General features: G+C 41.2%; 1 protein-coding gene and 1 long non-coding RNA gene across 11 annotated transcripts in view; one reads left to right on the top strand and one right to left on the bottom strand.

Annotated features, from left to right (window-relative positions):
* Positions 1 to 19,876, top strand: part of ULK4 (unc-51 like kinase 4) — a 425,848-nt gene that overhangs the window by 205,382 nt on the left and 200,590 nt on the right. For 9 of the 10 annotated variants that reach the window (XM_039526400.1, XM_039526397.1, XM_039526398.1 and 6 more), the window contains exon 31: positions 17,471 to 17,519. The exons of the other annotated variant lie outside the window; for it this stretch is intronic. In XM_039526400.1, coding sequence (XP_039382334.1) covers positions 17,471 to 17,519 — 49 coding nt within the window. The remainder of the gene's footprint in view (positions 1 to 17,470; positions 17,520 to 19,876) is intronic. 10 annotated transcript variants of the gene reach the window in all.
* On the bottom strand, positions 1,120 to 18,402 carry LOC120398778. The gene is made up of 3 exons (XR_005594700.1): positions 18,323 to 18,402; positions 3,330 to 3,397; positions 1,120 to 1,367 (listed from the first exon to the last, which is right to left on the bottom strand). It is a non-coding gene; the product is annotated as an uncharacterized LOC120398778 (long non-coding RNA).

The raw sequence follows: 19,876 nt of genomic DNA, 5'->3' as shown, positions 1-19,876 counted from the left end.
TATCCCAAGTTTTGCCTTGATTAGCAGGTGTGCTCCGTCTATGTCTATATACATGTCAGCTCTGCAAATTCTAAAATCGTATGTGTATTCTAAGGGACATGAGGGAAAAAAGTAATCAATACTAAATAAGTACTAAGTTTCAGGTGAGGGCAGAGGGGAAAGAAATAACAAATATTACATGGAGTAGGAGAGCAGAACTTACTTTCTCAATGTATTTGCCTGACCTCTCAATAATGCTTATTTTTTCTGAACACAAACATGTCTATTCAGTTGAAAAGCATGCTCCACTTTATTCCCTGCTCTTCTTCACAGTAAAGTTGTCTTCAGATATTTTTACTGAATGTGAAAATTAGCTAGAAGTACATCATTGTATAACAAATTGCTTATTAACCAGAATTTAACTTCAATACATAGCGGTGCATGGTGTTACGAAATGTTCAGAGGTTCAGCTATGACACTGAACCCTTAGAGAATTTATTGTAGCCAAAAATCTATAATATTTATTTCACATGGAATTATACTATACTTCAGTGTAGTGTGCTTGGTCAAATTCATTTTTGAGTTATGTTGCCTAAGATAATCATGCTGATACAGGGCTTGAAAACTGTCCAGTGAAATGGTACTTTATAACAACATAACAAGATCAGTTTTTTTTAAGTTATAGTTAGGTTGTGGCACTTTATCTGAAACCTTTTCAGGATAAATACTTCCTCGCTGCGCTCTGCAATTGTGTTTCTCTCCCTTGGGTACCTAGCTCTGTCATCCAAGAACTACAATTTATATGTTAGTTACCAGAAGCACTGCAGGTATGCAGAAAATCAGGTGATTAATAGAAAATAAGTTAATTGCAAATAATGACAGACTTGTAAGGGTGGGGAGAAAGATTCATTTAAGTTTAATTATTACTCTGTGTTTTTATAGTTCAGAGAGAACATAATAGCTAAGGTGTATGCTCAGGTTTTGGATGGCTTACAAGTTTGAAATAAGGAGGCTTGCAATTCTCCATCACCAATTCAAATCAATCTTGAGATGACAGTTAAGTGGCCTATACGAAATGAGTACGTCATTGAGTTCTTAATCATCAAAAACATCCTTAAAAATTGTTACCGTTTTTAATAACCTAAGAGGAGAGGCCAGTGATGGTGGTTCTTCGAGTGAGGGTCCCTATTGTATTCCACAAAGGTTTTGCATATGTGCACCATGCATCTGGAGCCAGAGGATTTAAAAGTAGTGTCTATTGGTCCATGCACATACCCCATGGTTTTGTCTGAGGTGATAAAGGACAGGGCAGACCGACTGTCTCCAGTTCTTTCTCACTGCTGCATGGTCCGGGTCAGAACAATCAGGGTCTGCTTGCATGTGATGCACTTGAACGAATAAAGTTGTATATAGTTAGTTTTTACAGAATTTCACTGTTTTTATTGTTTTAAATAGTTTTTTGTAGTTTTAGAGTAGAATAGATAGTTTGGGGGCTAATTTTTACTTCGTAACCCCCTCCTCCCCTGTACCCATTCATGGATACTAGACTGTGTCAAAGACCCCAGGCTTTAAAATTTGTGCCTCCTACCCACGTATCTTTAGTAAGGATGAACATCAGCGCTGTCTCTACTGCTTGTGAGGGCCACATCACATCCAGATGCGGTATCTGCCAGTCCTTCCTCAGCCGTACCTGAGAAGGTCAGGCTCTCCACCTCCAGAAGCACCTCATGGAAGTCTCCATGAGTTCTCATTTGGATCCAGGCTGGGGAAAACCTCCCCTGTACACTGGCCTAAGACACCCAGGAGTGCCCCTCCAGCTACAGAGTCAGAGTCCAGCACCAATGGTATCACCATTATGGACCCCACACACCGGGGGCCTAGTCAGGAGGTGAGGAACCGTGACCATAAGCATGGCAGTAAGGCTTCCTGCAAGCCCCAAGAAAGGGGTTGCTCCTTCCACAAGAGGGGGAACACGTGCCAAGCCTCATCAGCATGAGAAGAGGCCTCACAAGAAGGCAGATCCACCGGTACTGGGTACAGACCACCAACACTGACAACATCAGTGCCTCATAAAACAAGAGACCATTCTGTTTCAGGGAAGCCCATCACTCCGGTGCTGGTCCAGGGTACAGAGTGGGTGCCCTTAACTCCCGGTAGACTGGGGAAAGCATCAGATCCCCAGGACATGTTTATTCTGGGAGACCCGGCATCTCCACACTTTTCTGGACCATCTCTACCTCTAGGGAGATTATACCTCCCCATCAAGACATGCTGCATTCAGCACAGAATGCAATTGCGGACTCGCTCAGCAGACAATGTATGATCAATCATGAGTGGGAACTCCACAACACTGTATTATAGGACAACTTCAACAAATGGGGAACTCTGATCAGAGACCTCTTTGCATCCCCAGTGAACAGAAAATGCAATGCATATTGTTCCAGTGGGAGGCTGGGACATCACTCCCAGGGCGATGCCCTCATTCTTCTAGCCGGACCAATTCAATTACGTCTTCCCTTGTCTCCTGCTGCTACCCCGGGTACTCCACAAGATCAGATGAGACTGAATGACAATCAGCCTAATCACCCCCTGGTGGCCCAGACAGTGCTGGTTTCCCAACCTCCTTCGTATGTCAGCCTGTCCTCCCATTCCCATCCCTACCTTCCCAGATCTACTGATGCAGCACAACGGCAAGATCAGACATCCCAAACCACAGGCGCTTCACCTCAGAATGTGGTATTTGGATGGGCATCTTCTCTAGAAAGGGCATGTTCATCAGAAGTGCAAAACATCCTATTTAGCAGCAAGAAAGAATCCACTAGGCATTGTTACTGGGCCAAGTGGAAACATTTTGCCTGCTGGCCCCAATAAAAAGGGACTTTCCCCAGAAATGGCAGGGATTCCCCTCCTCCTGGACTATCTCCTGTTTTTGAAAGCATCCAGTCTTATCTTCAACTCTCTCAAGGTCCACCTAGCGGCAATTAGTACCTTCCACTTCTCGGTGAAGGACATTGTCTTTACACACCTGTTGACTTCTAGATTTTGGAAAGGTCTCATCAGAACCTTCCAACCCATAAAACTCAGAGCTACCCAGTTTTACCTCAACCTTGTTCTATCCACACTAACTAAACCACCCTTCAGACCTCTGTCATCATGCTTTATGTCCCTTCATGCCATGAAAATCCCCTTCCTTGTTATCACTTCACCAAGAAGGGTCAGTGAACTTGGGGCCATGATGGCAGATCCTCCTTTTTCAACTTTCCATACAGATAAAGTCTCCGTGCGCCTGTATCCCAAATTTCTGTCAAAGGTCATCTCCCAGTTTCACGTTAATCAATCCATTCACTGACCTGTTTTCTTCCTGAAGCCACATGCCTCAGAAGAGGAATAACTACTCCACTCCCTCGATATACGTTACCTGCAGAGAAAAAGGCCAATCAGAAAATCCCCCAGACCATTTGTTGCAACAGCTGAAAGAGTGAAAGGCAGTCTCAACAAAGAGAATCTCCAAGTGGATTTCAGGGTACATTGCACTCTGCTACCAAATATCTGGCATAGTGGGGTTCAGGCTCATTCCACGAGAGCCCAGGTTTCAATCCTGGTCTCCCTACCACTCTGGGATATACATAGAGTGGCATGAGTGCACACCTTTGCTACGCATTATGCCTTGGTGCAGGACTTGGCAGCGGATGCCTCTTTTGGTGCAGCTCCATTAACCCTTCTATCTTCATCCTCTCACCCTCCTCCCACTTAAGTATTGCTTGTTAGTCACCGTCAGTGGTATACAATAGAGACCATCACTCAAAGGAAAAGAGGTTGGTTACTTGTAACTGGAGGGTCTTTGAGATGTGTGGTCCTTATCTGTATTCTACTTCCCACCCTCCTTCCCCTCTGCTGTGGATCTGTTGATTCATGGTGGAGAAAGAACTGGAGACGCCGTTGGTCCACCCCACCATTTATCACCTGGGACAAAACCATGAGTAAAAGGAATACAGATAGGGACCACACATCTTGAAGAACCTCCAGTCACAAGTAAGTAACCTCCTCTTACAGTGAGCGAATGGTACTCTTACCCCTCTCTCCACAGCAGGTTTGTGAATAAAAGGTGGTATGTTTTTTCTCACATCATCAGTCTAGCATAGTGGCTCTCAACCTGTGGCCCATGGGCCGCTTGTGGACCAATCAGCACGGAACTGCGGCCCATGTGACATTCTCAGGGCCAGAAAGGTAATATTGGATGCAGCCCACATAACACATTGTGGGCCACATATGCATCCCACAATGGTAAATAGGTTGAGAACCACTGGTCTAGCACCATTCGCAAGCAATAAATTCCCTGAGTTTATTTTTTTAAATAACAGAATCATGTTGTACTAAACAGCCCCATAAAAACAACTAGCACACTACTTTTTTAGTGGTATTCTCTGGGCACATGAAAATGAAATTTTTCTTTACTGTTATTTGTCTTTCCTATTTAGCAAATGTTGTTTCTCTCTGTTTCTAATACAGCACATGTTAACATGGTTCTGTTTCAAGTCCTGATTTTTTGTTTGCTACACAAAAAATAGAGGGTGGGTTATTTTCTTTTAATAAATTGTTTCTTTGTTAATTATGGGTGTTAACTGACAGCAAAACCTATAGTAAAGGTTGTCTGTTTCCTTTCTATGCTGTCTGTCTGCCTCAGACTGAATTGTTTTGGGTAAAGTTTCAGCAAAATGGTTCCACTATTTTTGAAGATGAGTCTGGAAAAAATACAGTGTATTTCCAATGTTAAAAAAAAAAATCTTACACCCATTTCATTGAGAAGGTCTAGCACCACCTTGCTTTAGAGTAGGGACTTAAAATTTGGTAGAGTAACTGGTGTATTCTATTCGGCCGATGAAAATCCACCCACATTTGGCCAAGTTATATTGCTTTGAAAATTGCAGTTTGCACTTGCTCAGTAGAGGTCTGCTAGAGGCTGGCAGATAAATTTGCAGAAAATGCCATCTACACAGAGCATGCTCAATCCAAGGGCTGCAGGAGCCGAGCTGGACTTAGTGTAATTGCTATTTCTGGCTGCTATTGTGCTACTGGGCATAAGAACTGGTATCTCCTATGATCTCAGTGCTCCCCCTGCTGGCACCTAGATAGCATAGAAGAGAAGGAAGAGCAGCCTCCCTGAAACGTAAGGGTGCGGAGCTGGATAGAGCAGGTTGGGTATGGGTAGATGTTGAAAGGGACAGGGTCAGATTGTGGGGGAGCAGGGACAGAAAAGCACAGGCTGGTGGAACTGGTTAGAAAGGGTTAGGTTGGTGGAGGACAAGGACTGAAGAGTTTACACTAATAGAGTAAATTCCATTCCAAAATCTGGAATTGACCTCAGGATTTCAGTGTCTCATCATTACTCTATGGTCTAGCAAATAGTAGCTATGAAATCCTCTAGCAAAGTCTGTGTCTCACCCCTTGTTAGTGGCTTGACTGCATATTACTATACCAAATACTCCGAAAAAGTATATTTTAGGCATCTCCAGTTCGGCAGCCAAAATTAGTGGACACTTTGGACAGTTTTGGCCTTGATCTCTCAGTGCTTCAGCTCCTCATCTGTACAATGGGGATGTTGGGAAGATAGTCATTGTCTCTTAGTGCTTCACAAACATAAATGATGAAAGCACCCAAGTGAAAGCCCATGAGAAAATGAATAACTACTTCCCGTAGTTGGGACCCGCCTTCCAGATGGTGCTGGGGTTGCCTCTCGCACTGAGGTTGCCTCTCCGGGGGAGGGAACTCCAGTTTCTAGGAAAAGGCAGGTGTTTGTAATGGGAGATTCGATTATTAGAAATGTAGATAGCTGGGTCTGTGATGACCGGGAGAACCGTATGGTGACTTGCCTGCCTTGTGCGAAGGTTGCGGATCTCTCGAGGCATCTAGATAGACTTATGTGTAGTGCTGGGGAGGAGCCGGTGGTCGTGGTACATGTAGGTACCAATGACATAGGGAAGGGTAGGAGAGATGTCCTGGAAGCCAAATTTAGGCTGCTAGGGAAGAGACTGAAATCCAGGACCTCTATGGTGGCATTTTCAGAAATGCTCCCAGTTCCACGCGCAGGGCCAGGTAGGCAGGCAGAGCTTCAGAGTCTCAATGCATGGATGAGACGATGGTGTAGAGAGGAGGAGTTCACGTTCATTAGGAACTGGGGAAACTTCTGGGATGGGAGGGGCCTATACAGGAGAGATGGGCTCCACCTAAACCAAAGTGGAACCAGACTGCTGGCACTAAACATTAAAAAGGTTGTAGAGCAGTTTTTAAACTAGGAGATGGGGGAAAGCCGACTGCTGCAGAGGAGCGTGTGGATCGGACACAGACTTCTCTTAGGGGAGAGTCTGATGATAGAGAATCTCCAGGTTATAGTCAGGAGCAGAGGAATGAGAAGTATAATGTAAGGGCCGGATCAGATGATAAACAGTCACATAAAAAAGAATCTGGCACATCAGAAAAAGGCAGGCTAAAAAACAGGTACAAGTTTTTAAAGTGCTTGTACACAAATGCCAGAAGTCTAAATAATAAGATGGGTGAACTACAGTGCCTTGTGATAAAGGAGGATATAGATATAATAGGCATCACAGAAACCTGGTGGACTGAGAGCAATCAATGGGACACAATCATTCCGGGGTACAAAATATATCGGAAGGACAGGACAGGCTGTGCAGGGGGAGGAGTGGCACTATATGTTAAAGAAAGTGTAGATTCAAATGAAGTAAAAATCTTAAGAGAATCCACAGGTTCCATAGAGTCTCTATGGATAGAAATTTCATGCTCTAGTAAAAATATAACAGTAGGGATCTATTATCGACCACCTGACCAGGACAGTAATAGTGATGATGAAATGCTAAGGGAAATTAGAGAGGCTATCAAAATTAAGGACCCAATAATAGTGGGGGATTTCAATTATCCCCATATTGACTGGGAACATTTCACTTCAGGACGAAATGCAGAGATAAAATTTCTCGATACTTTAAATGACTGCTTCATGGAGCAGCTGGTACGGGAACCCACAAGGGGAGAGGCGACTCTAGATTTAATCCTGAGTGGAGCGCAGGAGCTGGTCCAAGAGGTAACTCTAGCAGGACCGCTTGGAAATAGTGACCATAATACAATAGCATTCAACATCCCTGTGGTGGGAAGAACATCTCAACTGCCCAACACTGTGGCCTTTAATTTCAAAAGGGGGAACTATACAAAATGAGGGGGTTAGTTAGACAAAAGTTACAAGGTACAGTGACTAAAGTGAAATCCCTGCAAGTTGCATGGGCCCTTTTTAAAGACACCATAATAGAGGCCCAACTTCAATGTATACCCCAAATTAAGAAAAACAGTAAAAGAACTAAAAAAGAGCCACCGTGGCTTAACAACCATGTAAAAGAAGCAGTGAGAGATAAAAAGACTTCCTTTAAAAAGTGGAAGTCAAATCCCAGTGAGGCAAATAGAAAGGAGCACAAACACTGCCAACTTAAGTGCAAGAGTGTAATAAGAAAAGCCAAAGAGGAGTTTGAAGAACGGCTAGCCAAAAACTCCAAAGGTAATAACAAAATGTTTTTTAAGTACATCAGAAGCAGGAAGCCTGCTAAACAACCAGTGGGGCCCCTTGACGATGAAAATACAAAAGGAGCGCTTAAAGATGATAAAGTCATTGCGGAGAAACTAAATGGATTCTTTGCTTCAGTCTTCACGGCTGAGGATGTTAGGGAGATTCCCAAACCTGAGCTGGCTTTTGTAGGTGACAAATCTGAGGAACTGTCACAGATTGAAGTATCACTAGAGGAGGTTTTGGAATTAATTGATAAACTCAACATTACCAAGTCACCGGGACCAGATGGCATTCACCCAAGAGTTCTGAAAGAACTCAAATGTGAAGTTGCGGAACTATTAACTAAGGTTTGTAACCTGTCCTTTAAATCGGCTTCGGTACCCAATGACTGGAAGTTAGCTAATGTAACGCCAATATTTAAAAAGGGCTCTAGGGGTGATCCCGGCAATTACAGACCGGTAAGTCTAACGTCGGTACCGGGCAAATTAGTTGAAACAATGGTAAAGAATAAAATTGTCAGACACATAGAAAAACATAAACTCTTGAGCAATAGTCAACATGGTTTCTGTAAAGGGAAATCGTGTCTTACTAATCTATTAGAGTTCTTTGAAGGGGTCAACAAACATGTGGACAAGGGGGATCCCGTGGACATAGTGTACTTAGATTTCCAGAAAGCCTTTGACAAGGTCCCTCACCAAAGGCTCTTACGTAAATTAAGCTGTCATGGGATAAAAGGAAAGGTCCTTTCATGGATTGAGAACTGGTTAAAGGACAGGGAACAAAGGGTAGGAATTAATGGTAAATTCTCAGAATGGAGAGGGGTAACTAGTGGTGTTCCCCAAGGGTCAGTCCTGGGACCAAGCCTATTCAATTTATTCATAAATGATCTGGAGAAAGGGGTAAACAGTGAGGTGGCAAAGTTTGCAGATGATACTAAACTACTCAAGATAGTTAAGACCAAAGCAGATTGTGAAGAACTTCAAAAAGATCTCACAAAACTAAGTGATTGGGCAACAAAATGGCAAATGAAATTTAATGTGGATAAATGTAAAGTAATGCACATTGGAAAAAATAACCCCAACTATACATACAACATGATGGGGGCTAATTTAGCTACAACGAGTCAGGAAAAATATCTTGGAGTTATCGTGGATAGTTCTCTGAAGATGTCCACGCAGTGTGCAGAGGCGGTCAAAAAAGCAAACAGGATGTTAGGAATCATTAAAAAGGGTATAGAGAATAAGACTGAGAATATATTATTGCCCTTATATAAATCCATGGTACGCCCACATCTCGAATACTGTGTACAGATGTGGTCTCCTCACCTCAAAAAAGATATTCTAGCACTAGAAAAGGTTCAGAAAAGAGCAACTAAAATGATTAGGGGTTTAGAGAGGGTCCCATATGAGGAAAGATTAAAGAGGCTAGGACTCTTCAGTTTGGAAAAGAGAAGACTAAGGGGGGACATGATAGAAGTATATAAAATCATGAGTGATGTTGAGAAAGTGGATAAGGAAAAGTTACTTACTTATTCCCATAATACAAGAACTAGGGGTCACCAAATGAAATTAATAGGCAGCAGGTTTAAAACAAATAAAAGGAAGTTCTTCTTCACGCAGCGCACAGTCAACTTGTGGAACTCCTTACCTGAGGAGGTTGTGAAGGCTAGGACTATAACAATGTTTAAAAGGGGACTGGATAAATTCATGGTGGCTAAGTCCATAAATGGCTATTAGCCAGAATGGGTAAGAATGGTGTCCCTAGCCTCTGTTCGTCAGAGGATGGAGATGGATGGCAGGAGAGAGATCACTTGATCATTGCCTGTTAGGTTCACTCCCTCAGGGGCACCTGGCATTGGCCACTGTCGGTAGACAGATACTGGGCTAGATGGACCTTTGGTCTGACCCGGTACGGCCTTTCTTATGTTCTTATGTTCTTAATTCTTTATTCAGTGGCATGGTTTGGATGGTGTGTGGTGACTAAGCCATGGTGTAGCACATTGAGTGATGTGGATAAAATGAAATAGCGAATAGCTTCCCGACCAGTGAGCACTATCCATCCTGTGCACTGAATGAGGCAGGGACCCTGTGGAAAAAATAGTTTGATATTGTCGAAGAAAAACTTAGTTCTCGCTTTTTGTTTGGGTGCAGCAAAATTAAATACTTTATTATTTCTCCAGTAATTACCATGGAGGGAGAGAGTGCCATAGGACACAGGGTCACCCCAGTCCTGGACAGGTCTCTCAACTGGTAAACAATCACAGCAAGCCTTTATACCTTTTACAGACAATTTCTAACAATAATACAGACAGTAAAAAGCAACAACTACATTTTGTTTATACATAGCAAAAAGGCTTATCTTATTTGTCTCAATCCTAAGAAAAGCAAGCCTGCATTTTGGTTAGTGATTGCAAGGTCGTAATAACTTTGTACACAGTTCCTGTCCTGTCGCCTCGCACTATCTTTGCTCCTACAAGTCTTACGTCATTAAGGTTACAGTATGGCCTGACTCTTGCTAACTAACATTTATTAAGATCTCTTCAAATCCTTGTTAATTATTTACTGGCTTCCACACTCCCCCCTTTTGTATCTCAATTCGCATGAAACCATGGACTTCAGATTCTACAGCAAACATGTCAACCGTCATGGGACGTAATGACAATGCATGATTAGCATGAACATGAAAGGTATTGCTATTCTTACGTTATTTACAACAACAACAATAATAATATAATCCTAAATTAACTAACAACACTACAAACAATAACAATCCCATAGGAATAATATAATGGGGCTGTTGTACAATTGCGAACACAAAGCACAAAACATCATACCTAGTACATAAAGTAAACACTCTATAAGCTGTATGAAAGGCATTCCTACCAGCTTGATATATATTCTAAAGCATGGGAATTTGCCCTTGCAATTCAGAGATTCTTTGAACCTTTGGTAACAATGAAAGCAAATTTTGAAACCGATCAGGCACTATTCTAGTCCAATCAAAATATACCTAAAATCTAAGAGCTACTTGCAACATTCTATCTGCATTTTATCTGCAGGCCAGTAAATGATATAATGGCCTGCAGTAGTGGTAAGACCAATATGTATATCTTGTCAGGTGTTATTCTAGGGGTACTGTCTATAAATCAGGTAGGTATACCAGGTGGTCTAATTTCCCAGATGTCTCGGTAAATAATTCAGTTCCACATGCATCCTCCCCATGGACCCAGCAGGATTCGGTATGTGGGAGCCCACACCCCCTAACTGGTCCATATGCTTGGAAGGAGCACTGTGAATGTCCACACTTCCATCCAGAAAGTGTCCAAGTATGTCTTCATGACCACAGATCAGATGGTACTCCTGACGTGTCTGTAAGGGCAGTGGGCCAAGTCTGGTCCAGATCCCACTGCAATGCCTTCCCAGCCTCAGTGATATTCAATACCATCTCTGTCAGTAACTTCTGGGTCATAGAACTAAGGGTGGAAATGACATGTAACTCACCAACTCCAGCCTGTACTTAAGATAGCTGAGCTTCAAAAATAAGACTAGTGGCCTTTTCTAGTTGCCCCAATTTCTTATCATGTTCTTGGCCTTTAAGAATAGTCCAAATGACTACTACACTATTGGCCCCAGCCCACAGGGATCTGGTCAATTCCCTTTTTGTCCAGAGGAAATAACCCAGGCCTTTTGTTGTGCTAATCTAATGGCAGCCCCTTGTGAGCAATCTGGGTATGTAGAAGTGATTTGAAAACTGGATAAGGGCAATGTCAGTTAAAATCCAATTAGGGAGGGCAATACATACTGAAGGATTTATCCAGAACACAGGGCGCAGCCTGTAGAATAAACCCCAAAATCCAATTAATACCACAGTCCCAAGCATGGGTCCCACAAATTTCTTCCTGCCAGTATGTAACGCTTTGTTTCTTCACCAGGGTCAGTTCTCAGTGTCCTTTTCAGTCAGGAATTCCTGGACTTTGGCAATGTCAGTGGAGTGAGTGTTTCTTCTTCGTTCCCAAAACAATCGAGGTGTAGCATCCTACAGGGGAGAGGTTGCCAGCACATATCACCCTGTAATGGCTTTGCTTTTTTCTAGAAAAGTCTAAAGGCACAGTTGGTCTGTCAGTGGACAAGGGAGAGGTTGTCCAGAAGCTGTCCAGAAGCACAGTAGAACTAGAAGAAAGAATAGGCTAATCATCAATAGGAAAATTCTTCTGATGTGGAGGGGTCTTTTTGCAGTGAGAATCCTGGGTCCAAGCAGTCAGTCTGTGGCACTTCACAGCGGTGTCGGTAGTCAGCAGGACTTGGAAAGGGCCTTTCCAGCATGGAGCCAAGGCAGTCTTTCGCTGATGGATCTTTATGTAGACCCAGGCTCCTGGTTCCAACGAGTGGCAAGGTTGCACAGGATCCTTTGGTAGTGCTTCCATCACCTGTGTATAAAAAGACTTAACACATTTCATTAGTGCCTGACAATATTTAAGCATTATGTTATCCAGCAAATGAATGTCCATCTGAGCTGGGGTTAGTGGGGGTGCAGTTGGTAGTCAGCATTGGGTGTCCTGTCAAATTTCATGAGGGCTGAGTCCAGTCGTTCGATTGGGAATGGCTCTCATACACATCAGTGCCAAAGGAAGGGCATCTGGCCACTTTAAGTGTGTCTCAGCACAAATCTTGGCCAGTTCATTTTTTTGTAAGTCCTGTTCGGCTCCACTGTCCCAGCAGACTGTGGGTGGTGAGGGCAGTGAGTTGCACATAACTCCATTACAATCTGTCCAGTAAAGTGAGTTCCACGACCACTGTTGATAGTCACAGGGATGCCAAAACGTGGTACAAAATCTGTAAGCAAAGACATCTACTGTCCTGCAGGGAAAAGCTTCAACCCAAGTGGTAAATACATCAACTAAAACTAATACATATTCATAACCACAACATTTAGACATTTAAATAAAATCAATCTGAATATTTACAAAAGGTCCCCAAGGAGGAGAGTGGGCTGGCCGCTGCACACCAATCTCGTGTAACTGCAGCAACCATTCCCGCCCCCCTTCCCTTGGTAGGCAGCCAAGCGGTGTCCTTGACTGGGGCCAGCGCATGTTAGCCATTCTCTTCTTGGCTTTTTTTTTCTTTTTTTTTTCATCTAACCTACAAAGGAAACTTTTACTCTTCAATTATACACCTTTTTCATACCATGAACACATAAACAGTACTGTTATACAGTACAGAAGTATTATCATTCAATGTATGCCACATATACCCTTTCACTAAAATAACCTTATTACAGAACTTTGGAAGAACAAGCCAGGACAAGCACACCCACTTTGAGAAGTTCACTTAATATAACTTCTAGTCCAATAGCTATCCACCATCCCCAGCCCTCTGCCTAAAAGTCTGAGGTAGCCAGAAGGATCCCTTGTACAATATGGGGAGTGGGTTAACTTTTCATGTCCTCGCTTCCAAAGACTGTCAGTATGCAAATTTTAACAACAATTCTCAATTAAAAGATTTGGCCAATGTAGTTTCTTTCTCTTACTTAAGAAAATGTATTAGACTTTAGTATATCACATTTTCTGATGTAACCAAACACTTTGTATTCTAAGTTGAACAAAACAAGTATCTGCATCTCAATCCAACATTTCCACTTGATATCAAATCAGACCATCTCATGAAAATATTAAACACAACAATTCTGGCCACAAAAAAAAAACACAACAAGACAGAACATAGAACACACAACATAATTTTTTACTGTGCCAGTAAATCAAGGTACGTTGAATGCTGTGCAGCTGGCATTAGTTTTCTTTGATTATCTGAAAGACAAAAACAGAGGTCCACCCCGTCTGGGCAATTAAATACTTAAAATATACAAATACTCTTGTTGATTCTAGGCAAAACAGAGGAATTACCCCATATTTTCTCGTATGTGTTTCTTAGACAGCCTTGGTTTCAGCGGCCTTTACCTTATCAGTTAGTTAATTTGCAGTAACACAGATTATTTCTGGCTTGCTTTTTATTTCTTTTAACTCCTGCTTTTAAACACTGAAAGAAAACATCACCACTTATAGTGCCTGTAGAGCCTAATAAAATTCTCATTACATAGCACTGTATACATTCTTCAACTGATTTAACAAAATTGTTCATAGCCAAATGATTGCAATCTAATAAGTTCTTTGCCTGAATTTATTTACAAACATTTCATAGACACCAAAAACTGTTCTCTTAAAAATCACTTGCTTTTCCCTTCCAACAGCCACTTTTATCAACTCAAATCACCATTCCAAATATCCTCTTGAGTATTTGAAATCCTCATGCTTATATTCACTTACTCCTTCTTTCCACTACACCCTCAAAAGTTTCCAACCTGTTTTTCAAATCTCTTTGTCTGTTGCCTTCCCGCTTGGGCCCGATCCTTTTTTCCTCACTGAATCGTCCCGTCCATGGACACGAGCTTGTTCCACAACCAGTTCTTAGCTAGGAGGGTGGGCTACTCAACTAGCCCCCACCCTTCTGGTCTTGTCCCCAAAACATTTCTACTCACAAGACTACCTGAGTCCTCCCTAGTAAGGCTTGCCACCTGGGCAAAAATACATGGCCATTCACTTAACACATAATCCAAACCCCTTTGGGGGTCTACCCAGAGACCCACCCATTTGTCTGCTGACACTTAAACAGAAAAGAAAATTACACAGAGAGCCAAGAAAATTAGAGTCTAAGCCAGATTTTTCCTACTTCTATTACATTGTCCGCTACGGGGGGGGCGGGACTGTAAAATCTCAGGACAACCTCAGAGCTTCATCGCACACATGGCTTCCACCCTGAGGAATTACGAACGAGAAGTTCAGTTCCGCTCACACACCTAACGCCCAAATGAACAGAGCAGAAAAACATCAGTAACCGGTTAAACAAAACAGAGCCAAAGCTAAATAGTGCACCAAAAGCAAATAGTGTTTCCTTATTCTATTAGAGCTCACCTATAATCATGCTATTCTTAACACATAACACCAACAGTACCAAACAAAGCAAACATAAACTAACAAGGGTAAAACAGATAGATGGTGTAAATTCTGCAGTGCCCCCCATTCTTAATTGCTCACCAAACTGTGACAAATTCCTGTTACTAATTTATCCCTCATGTCAGGTGATCAGACCGACAGAGCATATAATCAAATTTTAAAGCTTCATTAAAATAATAAAACAACAATGGAGAGTGTTGGGAATGCTCCCACATCACTCGGGAAAAATATGAATGCCCCAAGCCTTAAACCACTTTAATACTCACACATGTCTCACTGGGAAGTTAAGCTTTGCAAATATAATTCCAATTCTGTAACTCCTGCTTTTGGTTTGCCTCAGTTTCTATTTTCCACAAGCAGCTGGGGCTGAAAGCAGTTTTTCTTTGCACTTAGCATAGTCCGCACTAATTCATGACCTTGAACACAAAACAACTTCTCCTTTATCTCTGGGCTAAGCCGAATTTCAAATTAACCCGTTCCTAGACAAATTGCTCACACTGTGTCAGAGGTTTTTCTCTGTGATTAAAGCTCCACTGAGATATATGATCTTATCTAGATTGAAGGTACCTTCTAATGGGCATTGTTTAAATTAATTTTCACGCGTGTACAGATTCCAATCATTTAAATACCTGCAGGTTTTAGGACCATAATGTACGTACATGTAATATGCTGGGGCACCCTTAGGGGGTAAGGTGGAATATTTAGACTGTCCCTTACCCATTTTCCACTTACACACACAGAGAGGGTGTCCTGTCCGCGCTAGCGGCTCAACAACCAAGGAGATGATCAGACTGTCAGTAGCCCACACGGAAGGGAAAGGGGAGGGAAGATGGGTTCACACACCCCTAGACCCAGGCAGCTTCCTCGCCGGACTATGCCAGGCTGAGTCAGCCCACCGTGGGTCGGATCTCCTAAAGATCCACTAGTTACCGGGCTAACCCAGTAACAGCCACTCACACTGGTGTACACACACACACACACCAAGGCCTCTTTTTCTTCCTTTTTTTTAACCCTTTTTTAAACCTTTTTATCTCTCTTTTTTTTTTTTTTTTTTAAACCATGATGCATCTTTACCTGGTCCGGACCAATACCATGAGGCGGTATGACAACCCCTCTTGAGGCGGTAAAAACCCCTCAGCACCGGTGCATTCTAATGCATTTACCTATGCATTACCTTATGCATTACCTTATGCATTTCCTTGGCCAACTCAGCAGTTCCCAGTACTGCAATAAACTAACCTTATTGGGGCCTCTCCCCAATACCACTTTGCATCTGATCCTGCTGCACAGTCAATAAGTTCAGATGGCGTGAGCCCAACAGAGACAGACGTCCTCACGGAAAGTCCTCCTCCGATACCCCAATAGAGATTTCAAAAGGTCTCATACCTCTCATGTGGCGCCATGGGGTTCGAAGGGGAATGATCCGTAGTAGCCGTCTGTGGGTCCGTGGGCGTTGCCATCCCGGACGAGCCCCCAAATTGTCGAAGAAAAACTTAGTTCTCGCTTTTTGTTTGGGTGCAGCAAAATTAAATACTTTATTATTTCTCCAGTAATTACCATGGAGGGAGAGAGTGCCATAGGACACAGGGTCACCCCAGTCCTGGACAGGTCTCTCAACTGGTAAACAATCACAGCAAGCCTTTATACCTTTTACAGACAATTTCTAACAATAATACAGACAGTAAAAAGCAACAACTACATTTTGTTTATACATAGCAAAAAGGCTTATCTTATTTGTCTCAATCCTAAGAAAAGCAAGCCTGCATTTTGGTTAGTGATTGCAAGGTCGTAATAACTTTGTACACAGTTCCTGTCCTGTCGCCTCGCACTATCTTTGCTCCTACAAGTCTTACGTCATTAAGGTTACAGTATGGCCTGACTCTTGCTAACTAACATTTATTAAGATCTCTTCAAATCCTTGTTAATTATTTACTGGCTTCCACAATATAGTTTTAACTGTTTGATCACATAATGTAGAGATACAAGGGGGTCAAATTAAGGTGGTAAAAGCAATCGTAATATTGGCATTTTTGAACTTCTTAGTGTTTGACTTTGTGGTCTTAACATTCTTTTAACTTAGTTTGATTTTTGTATGAGGTAAGCTATTAAGATTAAATTATTAAAACAGAGTAGAACACTTTTAAAGCAAGTCAGATTTTAGCCATTTGGAAATAAGGGACCAGTTCCTGTTCCCACTCAAATCAATGAGAATTAACTTAAGAGGAAGCAAATTGAACCCATGGTTATTTCACAAGGATGTTGTGAAGGTTAATTTATTAATACACAGAAAACACTTTGCAGCTGTAGGATGAAAAATGCTATATACATTTTAATTGTTGTTGCTGTTGTCCTTTTTCTGAATATTCCCCTCTTCTAATATATGATCTGTATCCGATTTTTATGGAGAAAATATTTAGAATATGCTGGCTGATCAGTTCCCAACATTTTAAAAAAAAATGCTGCAAATTTATTGGACATTATTATTTTAGAGTAGAGAAGATAGTTAATTGGGCATACATACAAAATTACCACACAGCATACTTATAAATTCACTGTATGCTTTGTGGTCTATTAGTTCAAATTATTTTACCATCTACATTGCCTGTTTGATAGTGTGTTTCTGAGTTTTAATTAATTTCTGCCATTTTACAAATATTAATTTTCTTACTGTTCCACTCATTTGCCTCACATCAGTAAGGCCAGACCAAGGACTAATTTCCACTGAAGAATTACATTGCTGTTTCTTTTTAATAGCTGGAGTGGAATTCATTTATATGAAAAGTTAGTCAAAGCATGAGGTTCTAGGTCACAGATTTTAGCATCAAAGACTTGTGCTGCACTGCTCCCTGTGTAAGTTCATTGTTTTAAGTAACAGATCATTAATATAAATAAAAATGTGTTTTAATAATTTTTTACAGCCTTGTTGAAGAAAGTAATCTTGTTCCAGTACTTTTCCAAGTTATTTTGGTAAGAACACATTTTATATTTAATTTTAAACAGCTTTAAGCAAATTTGTGTAGCATACAATGACTGCAATTAAAAAATGGTTAAATTCTGTTCAGAAATGGTTCACTTATATATGCATGCCTTTATATATATGAGTTGTATGAGTCTCCTCAGGTTGTTCAGCTTCATGATATCTAGCAGCGTAGAAAACTCTAGCATATACTTAACATACAGACTTATATATGTAATGTCATCAGCTATTTACCATAGCAAAGATTTCCTTACATGAGCCAAAGGAATTCCCTTCTTCAGATCTTAGTCAGCTTTGAGTTTTAATGAGTACTGTATTGCATACTTGCTATCCATCAGCAAAGAAATAATCTCCATTACTATTAGACAGCATCAGTTTGGTTTCATTGTATAGTTTCAAAAATCTGCCTTCACATACTCTGTTTATGCTGATAATGCTATTCCTGACAACTCCAGATACCTGCCTTTAGCTCCTCTTCTTTTCGTACTAAAAGTCCAGGAGCGTATTTTGGGTAATCACAGGTTAAATTGAGAATATTAATTTCCATCCCCCAAATATAGTTTTTCTTGTATAAAAGATCATAAAACACTGGTAGATAGCTCATGTTACTGGCGGTATAGAAGGACTATTTCTAAAACAATCCACATACATGCACTTGAAGCTGGGTACTGTGTTACTGCTTGAGGTACTGCAAGAAGGATATGCAGGAAATCAAACACAGTTTAAAAAAAAAAGAGTACAATATAAAAAGAGGTGAAATGGCTTGTGTATTTGATATGATAAGTATGTTTACATCTTATATGTTGCAGAAATTGTTCAAAGGTCCATTTTTCTCTTGTCTGAAATTTTATGTAAGTGACAATTCATCTGCTGTAATTCTTCCAGTGGTGCAATTGGAAACTACACAGTGGCTAACACAGGAACTGTGACTATTAGTGAGATCACAATAGTGGTCAGGCAAGTCCAGTATTCTGTTTTAACAGTGGTCACTACCAGACTCTTCAGAGGAAGTGGCAATTATCCCAATAATGGAAGAATTTCACTTGTTAATCCCATGCTCAGAGGCTAATCTACTTAAAGATTGGTATTCTTCACTTAATTGTCACCGGCTTCACTGGTGCAATGGCGATGGCCTCCAGCAGCACCTCCTTAAACTTCTGCACGCCCATCTGAGAGGGGAATGTTGCGTTGATTTCCTTGCTTCTAATACAATTCAGTCCCCTCTTCAATACTAATAGAACGTCTCTGCTAGATCAGGCTTGTAATAATGCTCCTAAGAGCAAATGGTTGGCCTTTTAAGATGGCTCAGATTGTACCAAATGAAAGGTAGCTTCAAAACATTTCCAAAGAAAACATAGGCAGACTCCATATTTTCCTTCCCTCCCTACATACACACACTGTGCAGTCATAAATGTAAGGTTCCTCACAGGCTAAAGAGAGCGAATTTGGAGCTGCTTGTTAAAATATTGATACCATATCAGTATATCATTGATCATTTCCAGCTCTCTCTCATTCCCCTTTTACTTGTGTTTTATTCTCAAACTCATACTAGGGAAATGTTATGTTGTGTTAGTGTGCTTTTGATGAATACAAAAATGTGTGATTTATGGAGATCAAGCCCATTGCGTACTTTTTTTATTATAATAATATATGGAGATATACCTATCTCATAGAACTGAAAGGGACCCCAAAAGGTCATCGAGTCCAGCTCCCTGCCTTCACTGGCAGGACCAAGTACTGATTTTACCCCAGATCCCTAAGTGGGCCCCCCTCAAGGATTGAGCTCACAAGCCTGGGTTTAGTAGGCCAATGCTCAATCCACTGAGCTATTATTGTAACTTCCTTGAAATTTAATCTTACTCAGGGTAGAAGTTGGTCATTAATGTGGTTCTGAATCAGCTTTGATTTTCTCCTGCTTAGGTTTAAGTATTTTCATCTTCTCTTTTTCATTGCTGTGATTTATTTCACTGCCTATTATTATAAATCACTTTAATACCAAATAACCCAGATAAACGCTTTTTTATTTAAAAAAAACAACCCCAAACTGTTCATTGATAACAGATTTTTCCAGTAGCATTCAGAATATTGCTGTCATGATGTTTTATATACATTCATGTATAGATAAATCTTTGAGGAGCAATTCTTGTGGCAGATATAAACAATAAAAACAAAAATTACACAACATGGTTAGTACTGACCTGGTTTAAGTCCTACTGATAAATAGTAACTGAAGAAAGACACGGTAAAATACATGAATCAGATGTTTCATAGGAAGGCACACAACAGACTAACACTTGAAGTTCAACTCTCAAAACTCTGGCATTTTGCTGATTGCCAACAAAATACA

Source organism: Mauremys reevesii, linkage group 2, assembly GCF_016161935.1.
Source record: "Mauremys reevesii isolate NIE-2019 linkage group 2, ASM1616193v1, whole genome shotgun sequence".
Lineage (NCBI taxonomy): Eukaryota > Metazoa > Chordata > Testudines > Geoemydidae > Mauremys > Mauremys reevesii.
This window is presented reverse-complemented; position numbering and strand designations above follow the sequence as displayed.